This window comes from Mugil cephalus, chromosome 1 (assembly GCF_022458985.1).
Source record: "Mugil cephalus isolate CIBA_MC_2020 chromosome 1, CIBA_Mcephalus_1.1, whole genome shotgun sequence".
NCBI classification, from domain to species: domain Eukaryota; kingdom Metazoa; phylum Chordata; class Actinopteri; order Mugiliformes; family Mugilidae; genus Mugil; species Mugil cephalus.
In genome coordinates, this window is record NC_061770.1 from 1,591,095 (window position 1) to 1,610,260 (window position 19,166).

Consider the following 19,166-nt stretch of genomic DNA (forward strand, 5'->3'; position numbering starts at 1 on the left):
ACGTAAATATTGATATGTAACGATAACTAATTCATAACAAATGTTATAAGTATGTGTGTTGTATTGGTTTCGGGATTTGTTTGCATTAAATTCGTGTGAATGGCCATAAAAATATAATGTCCGAGCTAAGGATGATCACGTGAATGCAACAGAAGTTCTGTCTGCAGAACTGTGACAACTCAAGACATGGAGGAAAAAGAGAGCAGGACGGTCACCAACTTTGCACCAGGTACATTATATTATTTTACCAAACCATTTAGTGTGGTAGGCGAGTAAGTTATTAAGTTAAGTTATTAAACTGACTGGTTTTATGAAAAGCAGTACCGTTTGCTGGTCAACCGGCCGATGAAGCACATCCGCTAACAGCCAGCTGTTTAGTAGCTAATGAGTGTGGTTAAAATTCTTAGGTTTACACTGGTTTGTTGAGTAAAACGCTAAAATAAAACATATGGCTCACATTTGCACTACCCATAAGTTAGATTTAGGTCAGCTCATCAGCGAAATAATGTAACGTTAACCCAGTTTCGTGTAGCTGTAATAATTGGAGGGCTCGAACGAAATAAAATTAAACTCTGTAACTTACAAAATTCCGGAAGTCTAATGCTGTATTTTTATTATTCGTCATTAAACTGTTCTGTGAAATTTACCACAAGGCCTTATATAAATCACTAGGCTTGTGGTAAATCCGGCGTGCGTGTGATCCGCCAAACAGTCTCTAAAATAAATCGACAGCCCTCTAATTGTTTGTCACTGTCATTCCTTGAGTACAAACACAAAGTCTACTTGATGACTCATGTGAGTTTTGTTTGGATTTAGTTTCATTCCTGATCTGCCTGAATCTTAGTTTTACCTTTTAGTTAATCATTAAGCTTTGTCCATGTATTACATTAGACCCAGGGGGTGCAGGAACAACACAAGCTGCCTCACGCGCCCAAAGCCAAGAGACGGTAATGAGCAGGCAATTGACTGAACAGAGCCGATTTGCCTATGCTGCACTGTGTGGAGTCTCTCTGGGCCAATTGTTTGCTGGATCTGAGAACAGGTAACATAAACAATGTCATCATGACAATTTGTATGTGTGTCCTTCATCTTCATACCATGATATCAGTCAGTGTTATGATTGTTTTGCTTTCTTTATCTGTCAGTGTGTTTAGGGAGGAGTACCTGCGGGGCTTGGTCCACTGGTTGGACTTAGATGAATCTGTGATGCCAGTTATGGGGGCTTTCCTATCAGGCCTGGGCTTTGAGGGCTCGGACACCTTTCTCTCTGTCCTACAGGCCGAACCTCTGCTTGCTGCAGAGTCTACCCCCATCATACAGGTGTGTGTCTTTCTAATGATGCTGAACTGGAAATGCTCCTCATAGGGAAATTACATACTATTACTACTTGGTAGCATTGTATTTAAATTTACAATTACCCTCCAATTGTGCAGCCGAGTCAGGTTAGTAGGCCTCCTTCTGATCATTTTCTATTGAACTGACACTATAATACCTCAAATTTGTTGCCCTTTAACCCATTTTATAACCCATGAGAATGATTGGTGTCATTCGTGTCAAAACTTAAACTTGTTTGAGATGCTGTCATCTATGCGCATCAGTTTTCTAAGTAGCAGCAAAACATTCCCCCACAAACACATTTTGTTTCATAAAACCAAAAGACATGTTTCCATAAAGTAAGATATTTTTCTTGATGTGCAGCTACAAACTGTAATCTCTCTTTTTCATGGTGGTTTTGGAACAATGTCTTCTTTCTTGCTGAGCACCCTTTCAGATTATGTCACTATAGGGCTCATTTACTGTAGACATAAATCCTTTTGTACCCTCCAGTCATAGGTCCTTTCATGTTGTTATGCGATTGATTTTATTTTATTTTTTTTCATACCAAAATACATTCATTTCTATAATCCACAGTGCATCTCCTTCCTGAGTGGTGGGATGGCAGCACAGTCCCATGGTCTTTTTGCTTTTGTAGTTAACTCAGTCAGGCATTTGAAAAGTGCTCCCTAGGATGAAGTAGTCTTATGGAGGTCTTGGATCATTTCTTGAGATTTTCCCATGATGTCAAACAAAAAAAGGCACTTTGGAGGGGTTTGATATACCCTAAAGTACATTCACATGTACAACCCCAGTTGACGCAAATGATGTCAGTTAGCTTGTTGGATACTCCTTAAGTCATGACCTAATTTTCTGAATGTTTTAGAAGCACAAGGCTCATTATAGTCGAAGCTTGTGTGTTAATAACATCTACACAGAATGTTCATGCATCATTTCTCAATAAGACTTTATAATCCCAGCAATAGAAATATGCTTTTTTTCTTTGTCAAAATGAATAAAATATAATTGAATTTATCTTCCTAAAAATAAACACTCATTCTAACCAGCTCTGGTTTGTTTTTATAGGATCTTGTGTCCTTTTCTGTCAAAGACGGTAAGAATCTTTTAATAATGAATGGCTTTGACAGTTGCTCTAGATTCATAAACCCCTATTATTCTTGAGTGTGAATGGTCTTTCCCTTACTCAGGCCAATATGATGCGAGAGCGAGGGTTCTCATCCGTCACGTCAGTTGTCTGCTACGAGTGTCTCCCCAGCAGTTGGAGGAGTTTGAGGAAACACTAGGAGAGAAGCTGAGGGAAGCAGGAGAGGAGAGCGAGTAAGTCAAACAAGTCTCAGTTTATTCGAAGTAACAAATAATGATTTTCCTTTCGTATGTTTTTGCCAAATCTTGACTGTTTTAACCACACGGATGCCGTGCATGGCTGTTGTACGTGTATGCAAAATGATCGAAAGAAGACATGTGACATGAACAAGCAGCTTATTGTTTTCCAAAAGTCATCTTAAATAGACTAGAAAAGTCATATGATATCCTTTTTTTCACAAATGACTCTCCTTCCTTTAGAGAGGAGTCCTCCAGGCGGCGGAAGAGAGAAAGAGGACGGAAGCTACGACGATATCTCCTCATCGGACTTGCCACCGTGGGTGGAGGGACTGCTATCGGTGATTGCTCCTCGTAAAAGCCTAGGCCTCAGTTGAAGAACTAATCAAGTCATAATGAAATCACCAAAAACTACAAGGCTACATCAAATCACTGCACACTTTCAAGAATTTTACTTATGTGTTATATGCATATGTTGACTTTTCCTTTAAGAGTCACCACCTTTCATATTTGTATTCTGTGCTTATGGCCTTCTTTTTGCCTTTGCCAGGTGTGACAGGTGGACTGGCAGCCCCTTTGGTGGCAGCAGGAGCCGGTGCTGTGCTAGGAGCTGGAAGTGCTGCTGTTCTGGGCTCAGCCACTGGCATAGCAATCATGGCCTCTCTGTTTGGAGCAGCAGGGGCTGGACTCACTGGTACAAGCATGATTGCATACAGGAAGAAGTTATCACTTTCAGAATCTTCACTATAATTTTAAATGCATGTTTTTGTTAAGACTCATAAAGGCTTTTCTTATCTCTAAATACGTTTAGCCATTATTTACATTTCTTTCATGCATTGTCTCTCCAGGCTACAAGATGAATAAGTGTGTAGGGGCAATAGAAGAATTTGAATTCCTGCCTCTGAGTTCTGGGAAGCATCTTCACCTTACCATTGCAGTGACAGGCTGGCTCTGCAGTGGTAAATACAGTAAGTACCTCTCACCACAGCCTAACCTGTTTCAGATGGTTCGTTATATAACCAACCAATGGGCACTTAAGGTTAGGTGGTTACATATATATGTAAAGCCATCTGAGAAGTCATCATTGGAAAGGGAAAAGTGTGGGCAGTAGGCAAAAAAAAAAATAATAACACCTTTCAGATGTTTGAATGATCCATCTGTCTATCGCCATCTGTCCCAGCTAACTTCACATCAAGCTTGCTGTCATCACACCTAATTCACACACCATAGCTGCTGTCGCATATTGATTTGACAGTCATTTGGGCATTGATTTGTGTGGATGTTACTTAAACGTGTAGCACCCACCTAGACCAGGCCAGGCACCCCACCCCATAGCAATGACACTCCTTGATGGCAGCAGCCATCCCAGCAGGATGCAGCCTGACACAGACACACAAAATGCTTTAAGAACAACTCGGACAACATGAATAACAGCACAAGGTGCATCTGTGGGATGTAGGCCCCAAAGGCCCCCACTGTCACTATTCTAAAGGCCCATGTCCATGATGTGTCACAACTGGTTTGGAGGCACAAGGAAAACCTGTTGGGATGGTGGTCATGATGTTATGCCTGGTCGGTGTCTGTACACCATTACTTTCTAACAAATACTATGACCCTTGAACAGTTAAGCTTTTCAGAGACAAGACCATCGTGTCTGTCTATACACACAAGGGAAATGAAATATTGTAGGCCTAACACATTTACTGTTCTTGTTATATTCAGTGTGAAGTTTACAATTTAATATTTATAACAATGCTGTGGTAAAGCTGAGAAAATCTAAATCTTATTAGGAAATATTCCATAACTATACCAGCAGAGCGTCTCCACGATATGCAGACAAACCACTTCATTTTCTGTGGTTACATAAAACGATGAAGCTCCATCCCACCACTAAAATAAGCTTAGTATCCCCTTCAAATACAAAGGCTGAAAACACTTCACATACAAGTGCCGCTTAAATGTTTATCTTACGTAAAATCACAACCGCTGTGTTCTAGGTTCATTCCAAGCCCCATGGTGCAGCTTGGGCGAGTGTGGGGAACAGTACTGCCTGGTGTGGGAGTCACGTTTTCTCAGGGACCTGGGATCTGCCATGGCCTCTCTGTTGGATGGGCTGGTCAGCATGGTGGCCCAGGAAGCCCTCAAGTACACAGTGCTCTCAGGTAGGAGGATGACATTTCAGGAAACCTAACCATCACCAGATATAGTGGGATTTATGGGATGCAAGAAGCCATGTTATTATAGAGGAAAACCTTTGAAATCACTGTTGCTGAATGCTTGTAAGGGTAGTTTCCTGTTGAAGAGTTTCTTTTTTTTTTCTTTATCCGAACACTGTGTTGATCCTTGCCTGGTGCTGCATTGTTGTTTGACAGGCATTGTGACAGCTCTGACGTGGCCTGCGTCTTTGCTGGCTGCAGCCAGCGTCATTGACCACCCATGGTGTGTTTGTCTGAACCGCTCAGCTGAGGTGGGCAAACACCTGGCTCAGGTTTTGAGGAGCAGACAGCAGGTATTGTAAAACCTGATCTCTATATTGAAATGATAATTTTATATTTTTGTGGCTTTTCATTTGACAGCTGAAGTAGAGAAAAACGCGCATGAAGAAATAAGGATGTAGCTCGTTTACCAAACTCTAGTTATGCTGCGTGCAGTTATGCACACATCATTAAATTAACTCCAACCACAATGTTTCAGTTGTTTGCTCCCATTATTGTACTTCTAGAACATAACAACAAAGCTTTAAATGAAATGCTATGTTCAAAAACAGTAAGACAATGGAAGCTACTTTTCTTTTTCTGTGTCTAAAGGGAAAGCGACCTGTTAGCCTCATAGGTTTCAGCCTTGGAGCTCGAGTTATCTACTACTGTTTGCAGGAGCTGGCCAGTGATCAAGGTGCGAGAGCTTTCTGTGCAAAAGTCATGGCTTATAAGACCCTCACTGATCTTTGTCATTTCCATTAAATCATTAGCAGAGAAGACTTGTTCTGAACATGAATAATAACTCACTTTGACATGCGTATCCAGGCGTAAACCTTACTGTTTTGAATCATCAGGCAGTGAGGGAATGGTGGAGGATGTGGTGCTCTTGGGAGCCCCAGTGGACGGCTCTGAGAAAGCATGGGAGAAAATGACCAAAGTAGTGGCTGGAAAAATCGTGAACGGATACTGCAGGTAAATCAGAATTCTGAAGTACATACCCTGAAATGGCTATATCTTTACTGTAAACGCTTGCAGCTATGTTTTTTAGTCACATAGCTCTGTAAATCTGACAACAGCTGTCTTGACAGGAAGATTAATGGTTTAGGTACTACATGAATAGATGACTTTATGAACTGTCCACCTAACAGAGGGGACTGGCTCCTGGGGTTCCTGTACCGAAGCTCAGCTGCACAGCTGTCTGTTGCTGGGCTACATCCAATCAACATCCAGGATCGGCGCATAATCAATGTGGATCTGTCCTCCGTGGTGAGTAGTTCAAGTTAGCCAGTTAAAGTGCAGCTGAATGTGAAAGAGCTGATGCTTATTTAACATTTGATGTTTTTCGCCTTTCAAGAAAGGCCACATGGCGTTGCCTCGAACAGTTGAACCGTGTCAGTTTCTGTTTAATGTCACATTTGTTCATAGGACTTGAGTTTTTGAAAGAGTTCACACGGTCCCTGACTAATTCATAAGATAGAAGAAAGGAGACACATTCCTGCATGAGACTTCTGGCAAAAGGCAAAATATTTCTCTCCAGCTGCTCCCTGTCTGTTGATTTAAGAGGTTCATTTATGTATTCACTACTTTATTTCTAACTATGATCTTACCATCTCCCTTAAAATAATCACTACGAAGTCAATTCATGTGTTAGCTTCTCTCAATATTAATACAGACAAATTCCCAATACAACTGTTCTCATTCACATATTTGTCTGTTCCTGGCGTCAGATAATGAATCAAGTATGTAATGCGACTAAATTGCAGACCATTAATATGGGCAGCCTTTCCAAGCTACTGTCTTGCACTGCTTAAATCCTGATCATCTTATTTTTTCTCTCTCTCTTAGCACTAAATCTCTTAACAAAATCACCCTAGTATATTTATGTACTTACTAACTTTTGCACAGTTTTTACTTCCCTGTTCTGAACAACTTAAATCACAATGCAGACATATTATCACCCTAGAAAGTTTCCTGTTTACACGTCTAGCAGACAGAGTAACAATGCCATTTATTTGGAGCTGTGGCTCTGGGCACCTGGAAAATGTAAAACCAAATTTTTTTCTCTGTGCAGCTGTGTTTTAATTTCTGTCGACGTGTGAGGGAAATGTCTGTCTCTTCAGCTGCTGAGGAAATGCTTTACTGTCATCACCAGCTAGTTTCTTGCTCTATGTCAGCTGCTGACGCTATGCAGGCATGGCCTTGAAGACCGGTCATCTTCACTGCCAGAAAATCGCAGAAAATCTGGTCTTCAGTTACTCTGTGGGGAACTGATAATGCAGCAAAGAGCTGATGGGTCAGGGTAACGGTGATGTATCATACATGTCATCTTAATGCCATGGAGTTGATTTTGTTTACAACAATACCACTCTGGTTGTTGCATGCAGAGGTTTTTTTCTCTGTTGAAACACACCCCATACTAAAATCCAAATTGTGTGTTACCAGACTTGTATTCTAATAAGAATTGAGTCTAGCTAGACAGTGCTGGTTACTTTATATGAACTTTGTTGCTGAGCACTGCTGCTCCTGAAAACCAGGTGCATGAGAAATTATTAATAATACAATAAGTGAATAAAATGGGACATGTTTTTGATGCAGCCTTAGTAAATGCTATTTTTTTATTAGCACTTAAAGAGACAATTGTAGTGTTTAAAGAACATTCAAAGATTTTCAAGAAAAATAAGGCCCCTGCTGGTCTTTTTCAGTTCACAGCAATGCCTTTCTACCATCCTTCAAATCAACATGATTTCACAATGAAACATATCACTTAATACTCACTGTGGTGTGGTTTTGTTGAAAGGGGTAAAGCATTAAAGGTTTCACATTTCACTAAGCATTTAAAAAAGGACAGTGAGAGGACACTTGACATGTCCCACATGTGTAATGTGGGATATAAGAACGTTGTACAAAACCATTTAATTAATAAACAAAACAACACACTTGTATAAGACAAACAATTACAGTGTAATTTACAAACAAAATGCATTCATATGTGATAAAAGCATATTTCTGCTTCACAGGTCAAAGGTCACTTGGACTACATGCGGCAGATGGACACCATCTTGGTGGCAGTGGGAGTTCCCACCAAAGAAGTCCCTGGAGCCTCCTTTGCTCTTCTTCGGTCCGTAACAAAGGATACACCGGACACCCCTGACCAAAGCGACAATGAGCAGCAGGTGACCCAGACACAGAACCCAGCTGAGAGGGCTGACGCAGAAACAAGCAGAGAGGTGGCGGAGACTGAGGAGTCGGCTGACGGCTGGGACATCCCTGATATTTCAGACCTGCTGGACTCATTAAACGACACAGAATCAGACGGTCAGATCAGGATACAGAACAATTTATCACTTGCACCTAAGGAGAATACCTCTGATGACACCACGACAGCTGATGCTCAGTGTGACAGTTCAGAGGAGGCTGACCAGGATAATGAACACATATCCTGGAGCTGGGACGATATGCACTGGACTACTGAGCGCTCACATGAAAACTTGTAAAGAGCATGTTACAGGACCAGCTGCTTCCTTATTAGAATCTCATGCATTCTCAACACAGTGACATGTCAGAGACTGCACAAGAGTCACAGCACACATGACAGTTTCTAGTGGAAACCCCTGAATGAAGTGCTTTATTTAGCTACTTAAATCTATTTTTAGTGCATTAATTTAATAATAATTTAGAATGTTGTAGACAACATTGTTTTTAAGTCCTAATTTATTTTTAAACTTGCTGCGAGAGCTAACACACAGATGTGTTGTGTAGATGTGTTTTGCAGGTTTTAGTGAATGCTACAAATCAGTTCTTATTTGTATCCATTAGCCTGGTTGCTATGGATATTATCACAGTAATTCAATTTTCCATAAGACTGGAAGCAATTTAGTGGATGCGCCTTCTTCAAGGTCCTAAGTTTCTCTGTTGTGTTCAACCCGTAAGAATGAGACAGTGTTTCGTCACATTGTATACTGGCACTGATAATTGTGAACTGTGGTTACCCTGACCGTGTAGAAAAAGTGTCTGAAAACACATCTTGAATTCTGTGTTGGGGAAAAAAACTGAAGCTTACTGAATCGAGTTCATGGATATTTTTCTGTGACCATAAAAAATCAATTTTAAATTAGATTCTTTTGTCATTTCTCTATGGCCTGAGCCTCACAGTGAGTAAACGATGAATTGTCACCAGCTGCAGCCCATGTCACGATTCACTCTCCCACTAAATATCCTTGAAATAATCGGGTTGCTGACTTTATTTTCACTGCTGCTGTTCAGTCCAAGGTGTCGACCTGATTGGGCAGAAGCAGAGGCAGCTCGATCCCAGCGTGCTCGGCATCCAGCAGGTTGACGGCATCGGTGGCAGTGGCAGGCGGGTGTGTGGGGTCGGAAGCCATGGGTGAGGGGGGGCTGCTAGCGATGTTGGGCTCTCCTGAGTTGCGCAGAGAGAGGGAAAGAGCTGGCGAGGGTCTTCTGGGTGAACGAGAGGAACAGCAGGGCAGGAGCTTCCCCAGAGCTCGCTTAAAATCTCGCATGAACAGCGGGTAAATGATGGGGTTCATTGTGCTGTTGCAGTAGCCCAGCCAGGTGATGGCATCGAAGAGCGCAAGAGGAACGCACTCGCACACTGCCTGGATGAAGACAGTGAAAAGCGGTGCAGGCTTTAGACCACAAAAGAATTACAAGTATGTCATTTGATTACAAAGAACATAAATCAGGGAAAATTCCGGGGGCATCTTGTAGAGCAGACAAATGCCAACATTTCAAGATAGATTCATCCCAATCCTACAGTGTTCAGCTGACACAGACAAAGCAAACACCCACTGCTACATGCTGGAAGACATCTGGCAAATTGTTAAGGAAGTGATCCAAGATGAAGTTGACTCAGCGGAGACGGAGAAAATTTGGCCAGGCAGCTGCACCACTAACAGCTGAATTAGATAAGTGTAAATAAGAAAACAGATATTTAAAAATAAAAAAAACAAATCAGTACAGAGACATACATTGCACACATTATGGTCACATATTTATATGTATCTATATTTTTTTATTGTCTCGTCTGATCATCCAGATTTTATAGTGTAGTTATTTATTACTAAGTTAATTTACACAAACAAAATCATCCATTTCTTTTGTTTGTATACATGCTTATTTTTAACTGGTTTTGCGCATTAAATTATTTTTTAATGGATTTGGGAAATAATCTAAATGCATGATTAAGCTCACAGATGAATACGAAATCATAGAAAATATATAAATATACCTAAGAGGATCTTTCATTATTTGGTGTGCATCCATTTATGTATTTTAATTTGTGATTAATAATAAATATTTTCTGAGAAGACTGCTTTTAGTTCTCAGCAGTTCATCGCACATTTTATTCCAACAATATTTATAATCGTGTACTGGTAAGAGCACTGATCTTGAACATAACCACTAGGTCTAGAGAGGAACGGAGAAGGAGGAGACAGCTGTTGGAGGAGAGCTTCCAATACTACTGAGATGAGATAGGGAGGCGGTGGGAATAGGACAGAAAGGGGGTGCGTTTCACGCAACACATTGAATGCGAAAAGAAAGGAGAGTGCCGACACAGTTAAGTCTCTGTGCTCTATGTTATGCAGGGGAGAAGTGAGAGGGCACAGATGGGAAATCTAAATGACTGGATCATCGAAAGCTAGAAAAACAGGACAAGTGTCATTACCAATTTAGATGAAGCTGTTTTTTGACATTCATTTACTCTCGCTGAGCTTCTTTGTGACCCTCCTTGTTTGTCTACTAACCAATGAGTTTGTTGGTTATAGGATATTTATTGTCTAATGTAATCAAAATTAACAACTTAAAAAATAATTATTAATAATAATAATAATAATAATAATAATACTTTGGATTTGGGCTTTGGCATGAGTCAGCCACCAAGCTGAAATGCCAATCTATTTCCTTGTTAAATAGCTTGGCAATGCTGTGACGCCAAAGCTGGCCAATACAAAAATAGATCGGTATCCAAGTGTTTTTTTTTCCCTGTCTTTCTTTCTTCCTTTTGCATTTACTTCACACTCTCTCTGCAACCACGACACATATACATGTGCGAGAAAACGTCTGAGTCACTGAGATACATGAAAAAGGAGACAGAAAACGGTGAGTGGAACTGCTCATGGTGAAGGAAAACAGCTTCAAACTGGATAGATTGTAGATTTGTCTTTTCCAGTTCCCATTTCTAAATAAATAATAAATGTCATGTTCAACCTGCATTTTTCTACATTGATCACATTTGTGTATCATATTTGTGTCTGGTGCCTCTACCAACCTGAGCCATGTTGGTGATGAAAAAGGGTAGCCAAGCACTGAAGAAGAGTCCCAGGAGGACTCCCAGAGTGAGGCTGGCCTTCAGTGCCCTCCGACCTTGTCTGTGAGCCAGGTGGCGCTCACTGTTCACCGACGGCTGTAGATAGCAGAGAAAAAGAGACATGTACGCTGGTATTTTTCAAAAGCTTTTCTATTTCTCGTTAAGCAGTTTACATTGATTGTATATGAAACAAACTGTATGGTTTTATCTCAGAAGTCATTAGACAGGCGAACAACCATAGTGTAAGCATGGGTCAGATTACTTTTTTTTTTCCCAAACTCACTCCAAACTCACCACTAGATGGCACTTATTCCTTCACACATTGGTCCTTTAAGTGGTATGCAAATAAAAGAATTGGTATGAGGGCTAGCTAGCCATTTTCTCCTGCTTCAGGTCTTGCAATTGGAAATTGCCAGTGTAATTACCTGTTGACTCCTGCTATGTTTTCAACATACAGGAGATTAGATTTATTCCAGTTGATTTGCTGTGCCAGACACCACAGAAGTAGTAGCTGAAATTCCAATGGCGAACACACAAAAAAAAGCCATATATAAAACATACCAAAGTCATGGGAGAAAGGATTCAGCTGTAGAAGATCTGAATATTTCAACCCAGTTAAATGTTGAATGACTGGATGGCGATGAAGATTTAAAGCACATGATTGAGAGAATACTGTGAGACAGTGACATAAAAGTCTTCAGTGTTAAGGGGGGGAATGCATCAGATTTTAGAGCAAAATGATTGTTTGGGTGTGGAGTGTGTGCGGGGTTTTGCTGCAGGAAAATGTGACAGACTATGTGGCTGTGATCTCTACAGGCGGGGGCAGCACTGCCCTTACTTTTTTCTCCAATATTTCTATGCACTCTTTGAACTCTTTCATCTATATATTTTTACAATAACATGACTGGAGAGCATAACAGCCTGAATCCAGCTTGAAAATATTCAGTTCACAAAAAGAAGAAAATTTCTCTGCAGGTAGCCAGTAAACAGATTGAGCGCATGTGTGTGATTAAAATTATGCTCTCCAAAGGTTCACATCTACTTCTTTTTGTATAGGTCCTCAATAGCCTCATTGGTGTGGCCATGAAGTATGCAGAGGCTTGGTCATTGTTCCCAGCCATCATCTCATTTATAGTAGTTGCACTTAAATAGTTTTAACTTTAGAATGGATTCAATGACTAATACTGAATGAACACTATTATGTGAAACCTTGAAAATATTTAATTTAAAGCAATGATTCCCAACCTGTGAGCCCTTCTGGTGGTTCACAAAGGTATTGCAAGTGGGCTGCCAAATCCTTTCATTTGATATTTGCATTTTGGTTGTGTCCTGTGACATTGTATGTCAAATATTCATTAATACACAAGACGATATGTTACAATCGTTTGTGCCATGATCTAAGGCAAAGCTCCTTTAGAAGCCCAGTCCAACTGGAGAACCAACCAGCAGACCAGTGGTCAGCTACTAACTAAACTAGCCAGCAACAGTAGGTAATACAGATGATGGGAATGTGACCACACTCGACCAGACACCTCTTCCTTCTGCCTATGTCAGAAACGAGATACACCTAGCCTAGCCACAGAAATAAAACACCAGCTAATCAGCCTAGCCACCAGCAGTATGTAAGAAATGACACCAACACCATAACATCTTAATGTTATTTTAAAAGGAAAAAGACATAAGAAAGAGTGCAATGTTTTAATTTTGTGATGTTATTGCTTTTGCTTGAATGGAAGTTTCATTTGGCTGGCCCCAAGCAGAATTAACATCATCTTTATATTGGGTTTGTATTTATTCGTAAGCCTATCGATTTAATGGTCTCCTTTTGATATTTGGATTTTGTTTGGATCTGATACTGGATGTCAAATTGCTATACATGAGAATGCATTTCTCCATTGTTGGAGGATACTGTTATTTATGAATCATTTGTTAATTACCTTGTTACAGACAGTCCCTAGCTCATTATTTCTGATGTCTGTGTGGTGCTGATGGACAGCTCATTGAAAGCTGTAATACTGAATATGTTGCAACATGTTACAGATGCAGTGTTAGCGACTGCGGAGCTTCCAACATTTCTCTTGTATTCAGTTCAGTCCTTTATGTTCAATCTTCAATAAAAAAAAGAAAAAAAAAAAGGTGCTCTTAGAACGCATTATATGGCCTCCATTTATGTGGTCATATAATGTGAGCCAAGAACATTTTTGAGACTAAAAAGTGGGCCCTGAGCTGGAAAAGATTGGAAACCACTAATTTAAAGGCTTATGTGGCTCCTTTTTTAGCACCACTGCTCATGTGTATCATGCATGTAAGAAACTGCCATATATATATAAATATATATAAACATGAAGATAAAGCTAAAACAAGGCACTTACACTCGTTGAGTTCCAGTGGCATTTGTGTTACTATTTTTTGGATATACCATGACCTTGACCATGTTTTTTGGTGTGTTTTACTTACCGGTACATTTTGTTGTGACACCAAAGGCTCTTGGTGACTGCAGTCATCTCCATCCTGCTGAGCTTGACCTGCAGCAAGCCCTGGTGATGGAGGCCGGGAAGGTTCTCCTAGAGAGGGATGAGGGTGAGGAGGGTGGCTCAGTGCTGCGACCCTCTTGGCCTGCCTCCGTGCTGCCAGGAGGATTCGACAGTAGGTGAAGCAAATGGCGGTAGAGGGCAAAAAGAAGGTAAGAACAGATGCCACCAGAGCAAAGGGCAGGGTGACCCGTAGACGGCACTGAAAGGAAAGACCTCCTGATGGCGACAGCTGAAAGTAGGATTCAGGGTACAGTTTGTCGTAGTATGAGCTGCTGTTATTAACGGTGACTCCAGGAACTGACGAGTGTCCTAAACTGTGCCATTTCATCTCAATGGGCAGGAAGGAGGCCAACGCTGCCAACCCCCAAGCAGCTCCTACTAGGAGTAACGCTCGAGGTGGGGTCATCCTCTGCTTGTAGCGCAGCGGGGAGATAATGAAGAGGTACCGGTCTAGGCTTATCACACACAGGTTAAGGATGGACGCACTGCAGCACATGACATCAAAGCAAAGCCAAACCGGACAGAAAGCGGGCCACAGCACCCAGGCCCCACACAGCACATTGAGCATGGCTGGGGGCATGACCACCAAAGCCACCATCAGGTCAGAAAAGAACAGAGACACCAGGAAACAGTTGGAGGTGCAGCGCAAAGAACGATGGGCAAACACCAAGGCAATGAGCAACGTGTTACCACAGATTGTCATGAGGATGATACCGGTCAGCATGAAGGCCAACAACCATGGGCCGCTCCCAGTGATGTTCCAAGCACTGGTGGTGAGATAGCTGCTGTTGTAGCTTCCTACGGAGGCAGACAAATGAGAGTCAGCCATGACGCAGGCTGGCAACAATAAATGAACCAGCCAGGAGATTCCTCCTCAGACACCACTAAACGTTTCGGATCTCTTCTTTCCCAAAAACCTCGCACTTGCAGGACACTGTTGAATAAATAGAAGCCACTTGTGTTGAAAACCATTCAACTCTTTCCTCGTCAAGGTTAATCAGAATGTTCTCCATGGATAAATATCTCCATTTCCCTGTGGCAGGAATAAATCCAGGTGCTTTGGGTTTACTTCCACTGGCACCAGTATAATGATCCAGATCATCTCTCCATCCTGGCCAGCCTGTCTCTGCTTCGTCCACAGCTGAAAGCCAGAATGAGCCATTCGATAGCTGACAGAGGGTTTCGAAGCAGCATGTCACAGTGATGACAGGCACTGGAGGAGGGCACAAAGAGAGAGATAAGCCTTGACCAAGCATACGAGTGCAGTGCCTATAAGAGGACCCACTGAAGATGAAGAGACCAAGGACCAATTCTCAGAATTATACCTCACCTCACAGAAGTGGTTCAGCTTCCGCAACTCCTTGCTGCGCCGGAGCTGTGCTGCCTTACACAAGTCCTTTTGTTCTGGGATATAGCACAGGGGAGTGAAAACCAACACAAAACTGTGTCATTTGCAAGCCAGGCTCTGATGATAAGTGCTCTACAGGTATCACAGCTCTTGTAACGCTGCCTTTATATCCCTCGCTCTCGTTAATCCCTGTGTCGGCCACTCCAGTGTGCCTCCCAGCCTGAATGCACGGCTACTGAGAAGGAGCGTGTCAAAGCATTGAGCTGTCGATGCATAACCATGCACAATCACAGCCAAGACATGCTAATTCCACATCAAAGGAACTGGTGTGGGTGGTCTTCCTTGTTTGGTCATGGAATTTTAAGAACTAAGATATAACTATTAGCAGGCTTTATAAAGATTTTACATGTTTTCTAAAAAGTTGCCTCAATTTGAAAAGTACACTTCAGAGACGCTGCAAGTGTTTTTTGCTTATTTTCGAAGGATAATTTGAATCCAGTTTACCTTCGCAAACATTTTACTAATTACAATGAATCACATTACTTACTGTAATTTAAATCACATTAACTAATTAATTAATTAGCTTTAAATGTAACTTTTATTAACCTATTGTGTGTGATATTACGGCTTTTATTTAATGTGAAGATCTGATAAGTTGGTCCAACCTATCACTTCTGTGGACCTATTGGCCACACTATTAATCTTTTTTCCCCCATTATTTATATTAATAACAGAGGAAAAAATACTTTCTTCGTGATATATACATTTTGAACATGCTGTATTTGAATGTCTTTAAATTGAATGACTCATGCCATTAGGTAAAAATTTTAAATTCATTTGAATTTGAATTGAGGATTCTATCCACCATCACTACGCCCCTGTTGTCTGTCACCTCAGATCAGCTGCTGCCAACCATCTGACCCCCTCTCACCCACACCAAGCCCACCACCCTGTGGGACAACACTTGCATTGCAGCCCTCACCGCATCTGAAAAATCTCTAACTAACTTTACATTCAGAAGTTAGTTAGTGTAGTGCACATTGCATAATGTAACTGATTACACTACCTTGCCAGTTCATTAGGTACATTAATGCTAGTGCATAATGCTATTAAATTGGACTGAATTAAAAGTATCTGTTATTTAGTCAAGCTCACTGACTAACAAGTGCTGGTCAAAATACACGATACAATTCAAACATACTGTAGTACAAACAGCCTCCAAAATGAAAACACAGTCGAATCCAGTAAGTTTAAACCCCAATGAAGTTAAGATTTAATGATTTAATGCAATGTTTCGTTAAAATGCATTAATTTTTACTGGTGTACCTAATAAACTGGCAAGTGAGTGAATAATAGTTAACTCTAATAGTTATCCCTAACTTTTGTACTATAATTCCATATTTTACATTTGAAAAGTGTCTGTGGAACAATTTATCACAAAGCCATCACTGTTTTTTCATTTCAATGATTATTTTATTAAATAAACACAGACTGTCCTGATCAGGCACATTCATATCATCCAGAGGAGGGATCTTCAACAGAGAGACAAGGATCTAACTGCAGAACAGTGCAAATGGTGACGCTCCCACAGACATAACCAAACCAAATACAATGACTGGAAAATAAAAAAAATAAAAAGACAGCCCTTTGGTGACTTGCAGTTATTGCTCCTGTAGAAGAAAACAAGACAGATACATCTTAAGCTACACAAACAATGATACTGTATGTCATTCTTAATTACTGAAATTGCTCTTAACTTAGGGTCATAGTCTCTATAACCCATTTTTTATATAAAGAACTGTATAAACTCACTACTTAAGGATCACATTTTCAGTATTTTTTTACAAATCAAAACAAAATTTGATTTTTGTATACATAGTCCTTTTATTTTCAACAAAATAAAAAATATACAGCTACAGAGACATCAAAGAGTCATGGTCTATATCTGTTAAGGGTTTGCAGATGCACAGATGCTCAAACCAACCTTTTCGCTTCTGTGTTGCAGATAATGTGACCTCAGGTCATTCTGGCAGTTGGCATACGCCATGCCAAGTCCCGCTCCCGACCCAAATGAAATGGGCCACGTGTGCCCTACAAATGAGAAAGGTAATTTATATTGTCTCATGCTGTAAAGTACACAAAGAAGTGTGGTTAAAACATACCAGAGGTGGTGTGTCAAATGATTATCACATTCTCCTCTAATTGTTCTTCCACTCACTGAACTTATATATATGAGTGTGTGTGTGTGTGTGTGTGTGTTTATGTGAAACTACTTACGTTTGAAGAACAGAACAGAAAACACAATCCCTAACCCCAGGCCAGTACCTGAAAAACAGAACGAAATGGAACGTCAAAGTGACACAGGTGACAATATATGTGTACCTAAAATTAAATTGCTTCTGATTTATGTAGCTTTGTAATTTGTCATTTAGCCATGCTGCAAGCTTTTTGTTGCTTTGTTATGCATTCAATTTCACATTCAATCAATGGACCCTCATCATTACACTTTCCTCAGTAGTTTAGCATTTTTCCAATGAAACTGAAACCATGTTATTTTATATTCTTCACACAAACCCTTATTAAAACCAAGTCGCACAGTTTACTCGTCACGCCATATCGTTGCAGCTGTTGCAATGTCATCACACCAGACTTCACTCAGAAATCTCTCAATTTAATTTTGCATTGCTGTTAGCAGTACATGGATTTACATGACTGGTTGGTGTTAGGATACACTGGTTTGTAACAGCAATTAGCTTAAAGCTAATGTCAAGCTAGAACTAAACTGCTAGCCGTGCTCTAAGTCCCAAACCAAGACAATAATTTAATGTGGTATTAAAATAAGTGTTTGTTCTTGTTATCCATGTATGTCGGACTCATGAGCGGTCAATACTGTCTCTCAAAAAAAGCCACAGTTTATGAGGGAGGGGATTTGTACATCAGTTAGCGAAGAAACATTAAATAAACATTTCTGCATGGCGTTCACACATGTGTTTCTCTTAAGTGAAACGCACAACTGTGTAATGGAGGTTAAAGATTTTTTTCCATCGAGGACTTCATTCTTAAATGGAGTTGCATAATCACCCCTAATTTGTTTGCATTAAATCAATGAGTCGGAAATACGTGACTGGTCACCCAGGTGTCCTTTACGAGCCCTCTATGCCTAGCTAGTTAGCCTCTGAACAAGTCAATGACAGCCGTGGACTACAGTAAAAAAAAAAAAACATACCTCTGTTTTTTACCGGCACATTACACTATCATTACACGCGGAAAATGTAGTGATATTTACCTAGTTTAATAGCACAGTCTGCCAGGCACCGGTCCCACTTTTTTCCCAGCTCCTTCTCAGACATGCTGAACGTTAGCTTGCGTCAGGGTAGAAGTGTCAAATGCAGCTCTGGGACGCCTTCACGTACTGTCGGAAAGACGTTCTTAGTTAAATTTCGACGCAGACAAACACTAAGGTGAAAAGGCGGAGAGGACTTTGTGATACCAGAGCCTAATGTGAAAGCGTATAGTCTATCTGGAGACAATTTATACGTGGAGGGAAAATACTGAACACAGCAAGCTTTGTTTACGCCTCTTCAATTGAACGCAGCATCGAGCCACTTGCAAATCTCGCGAGAGCATATAGAAAAATACATGGCTTAACGTCGCCACCATGTGGTAAAGGACATAATAATTCAAACAGGCCACGCATGTGTATTTGTACTGTATCCACATTTCATATTCACTTGCCAGTCCATTAGGTACACTCGTTAAAACGAAGCATTCCTATATGCAGTAAATTCTCCTTCACGGTATTACGAACAGTTGATGTTGAAACAAGGCTGTAATTTAACTATATGATCCTTTTAGAAGCTGTAATTTGTGCTGCTGCTAAACTAGATTGAATTAAACACTAAAGTGATTCTGTTATTCTGCCTATCCTGGCTGAAATGGGATTGTCAAAATAATAGAGACATGTGTTGGTATAACAAAATACAATTCAGTACAGTAGTAAAAACCACAGCCTCCAAAATGAAAACACAGTTGAATCAGTTGCTACATTATTTTAAACAAATGCTGAATAAAATAAACTTCACAATGATAAGACTTAATGTAGA

At 40.6% G+C, this 19,166-nt stretch overlaps 3 protein-coding genes across 3 annotated transcripts; 1 reads left to right on the plus strand and 2 right to left on the minus strand.

Annotated features, from left to right (window-relative positions):
* The first annotated feature begins 155 nt into the window (after positions 1–155).
* Positions 156–8,969, plus strand: tmco4 (transmembrane and coiled-coil domains 4). The gene is made up of 14 exons (XM_047572180.1): positions 156–229; positions 892–1,042; positions 1,146–1,320; positions 2,401–2,428; positions 2,523–2,652; positions 2,899–2,996; positions 3,206–3,349; positions 3,504–3,623; positions 4,653–4,817; positions 5,028–5,164; positions 5,463–5,547; positions 5,708–5,825; positions 6,002–6,119; positions 7,871–8,969. Exons 1-14 carry the CDS (start codon positions 187–189, stop codon positions 8,345–8,347), a joined length of 1,989 nt encoding a protein of 662 aa, XP_047428136.1. The 5' UTR covers positions 156–186; the 3' UTR covers positions 8,348–8,969.
* Positions 8,970–9,110: 141 nt separating this feature from the next.
* htr6 (5-hydroxytryptamine (serotonin) receptor 6) lies at positions 9,111–15,399 on the minus strand. The gene is made up of 3 exons (XM_047572194.1): positions 13,639–15,399; positions 11,143–11,277; positions 9,111–9,469 (listed from the first exon to the last, which is right to left on the minus strand). The coding sequence occupies exons 1-3, from the start codon at positions 14,542–14,544 to the stop codon at positions 9,113–9,115; spliced, it is 1,398 nt and encodes a 465-aa protein (XP_047428150.1). The 5' UTR covers positions 14,545–15,399; the 3' UTR covers positions 9,111–9,112.
* Positions 15,400–16,512: 1,113 nt separating this feature from the next.
* On the minus strand, positions 16,513–18,651 carry micos10 (mitochondrial contact site and cristae organizing system subunit 10). Its single transcript, XM_047597947.1, has 4 exons — positions 18,350–18,651; positions 17,341–17,388; positions 17,048–17,154; positions 16,513–16,733 (listed from the first exon to the last, which is right to left on the minus strand). The coding sequence occupies exons 1-4, from the start codon at positions 18,411–18,413 to the stop codon at positions 16,725–16,727; spliced, it is 228 nt and encodes a 75-aa protein (XP_047453903.1). The 5' UTR covers positions 18,414–18,651; the 3' UTR covers positions 16,513–16,724.
* Between the last annotated feature and the right edge of the window lie 515 nt (positions 18,652–19,166).

What these genes read in the sequence shown, in the direction of transcription:
- micos10 (XM_047597947.1), bottom strand. Translation starts at nt 18,413, where the DNA reads ATGTCTGAGAAGGAGCTGGGAAAAAAGTGGGACCGGTGCCTGGCAGAC. An exon ending in AGACTGTGCTATTAAACTAG is followed by an intron (nt 17,389 to 18,349) that starts GTAAATATCACT and finishes TCTGTTTTTCAG; the next exon opens with GTACTGGCCTGGGGTTAGGG. An exon ending in TTCTGTTCTGTTCTTCAAAC is followed by an intron (nt 17,155 to 17,340) that starts GTAAGTAGTTTC and finishes TCTCATTTGTAG; the next exon opens with GGCACACGTGGCCCATTTCA.
- htr6 (XM_047572194.1), bottom strand. Translation starts at nt 14,544, where the DNA reads ATGGCTGACTCTCATTTGTCTGCCTCCGTAGGAAGCTACAACAGCAGC. An exon ending in TGTCACAACAAAATGTACCG is followed by an intron (nt 11,278 to 13,638) that starts GTAAGTAAAACA and finishes TGCTATCTACAG; the next exon opens with CCGTCGGTGAACAGTGAGCG. An exon ending in TCATCACCAACATGGCTCAG is followed by an intron (nt 9,470 to 11,142) that starts GTTGGTAGAGGC and finishes GTCTTCATCCAG; the next exon opens with GCAGTGTGCGAGTGCGTTCC.
- tmco4 (XM_047572180.1), top strand. Translation starts at nt 187, where the DNA reads ATGGAGGAAAAAGAGAGCAGGACGGTCACCAACTTTGCACCAG. An exon ending in TTTGCTGGATCTGAGAACAG is followed by an intron (nt 1,043 to 1,145) that starts GTAACATAAACA and finishes TTTATCTGTCAG; the next exon opens with TGTGTTTAGGGAGGAGTACC. An exon ending in GTCCTTTTCTGTCAAAGACG is followed by an intron (nt 2,429 to 2,522) that starts GTAAGAATCTTT and finishes TCCCTTACTCAG; the next exon opens with GCCAATATGATGCGAGAGCG.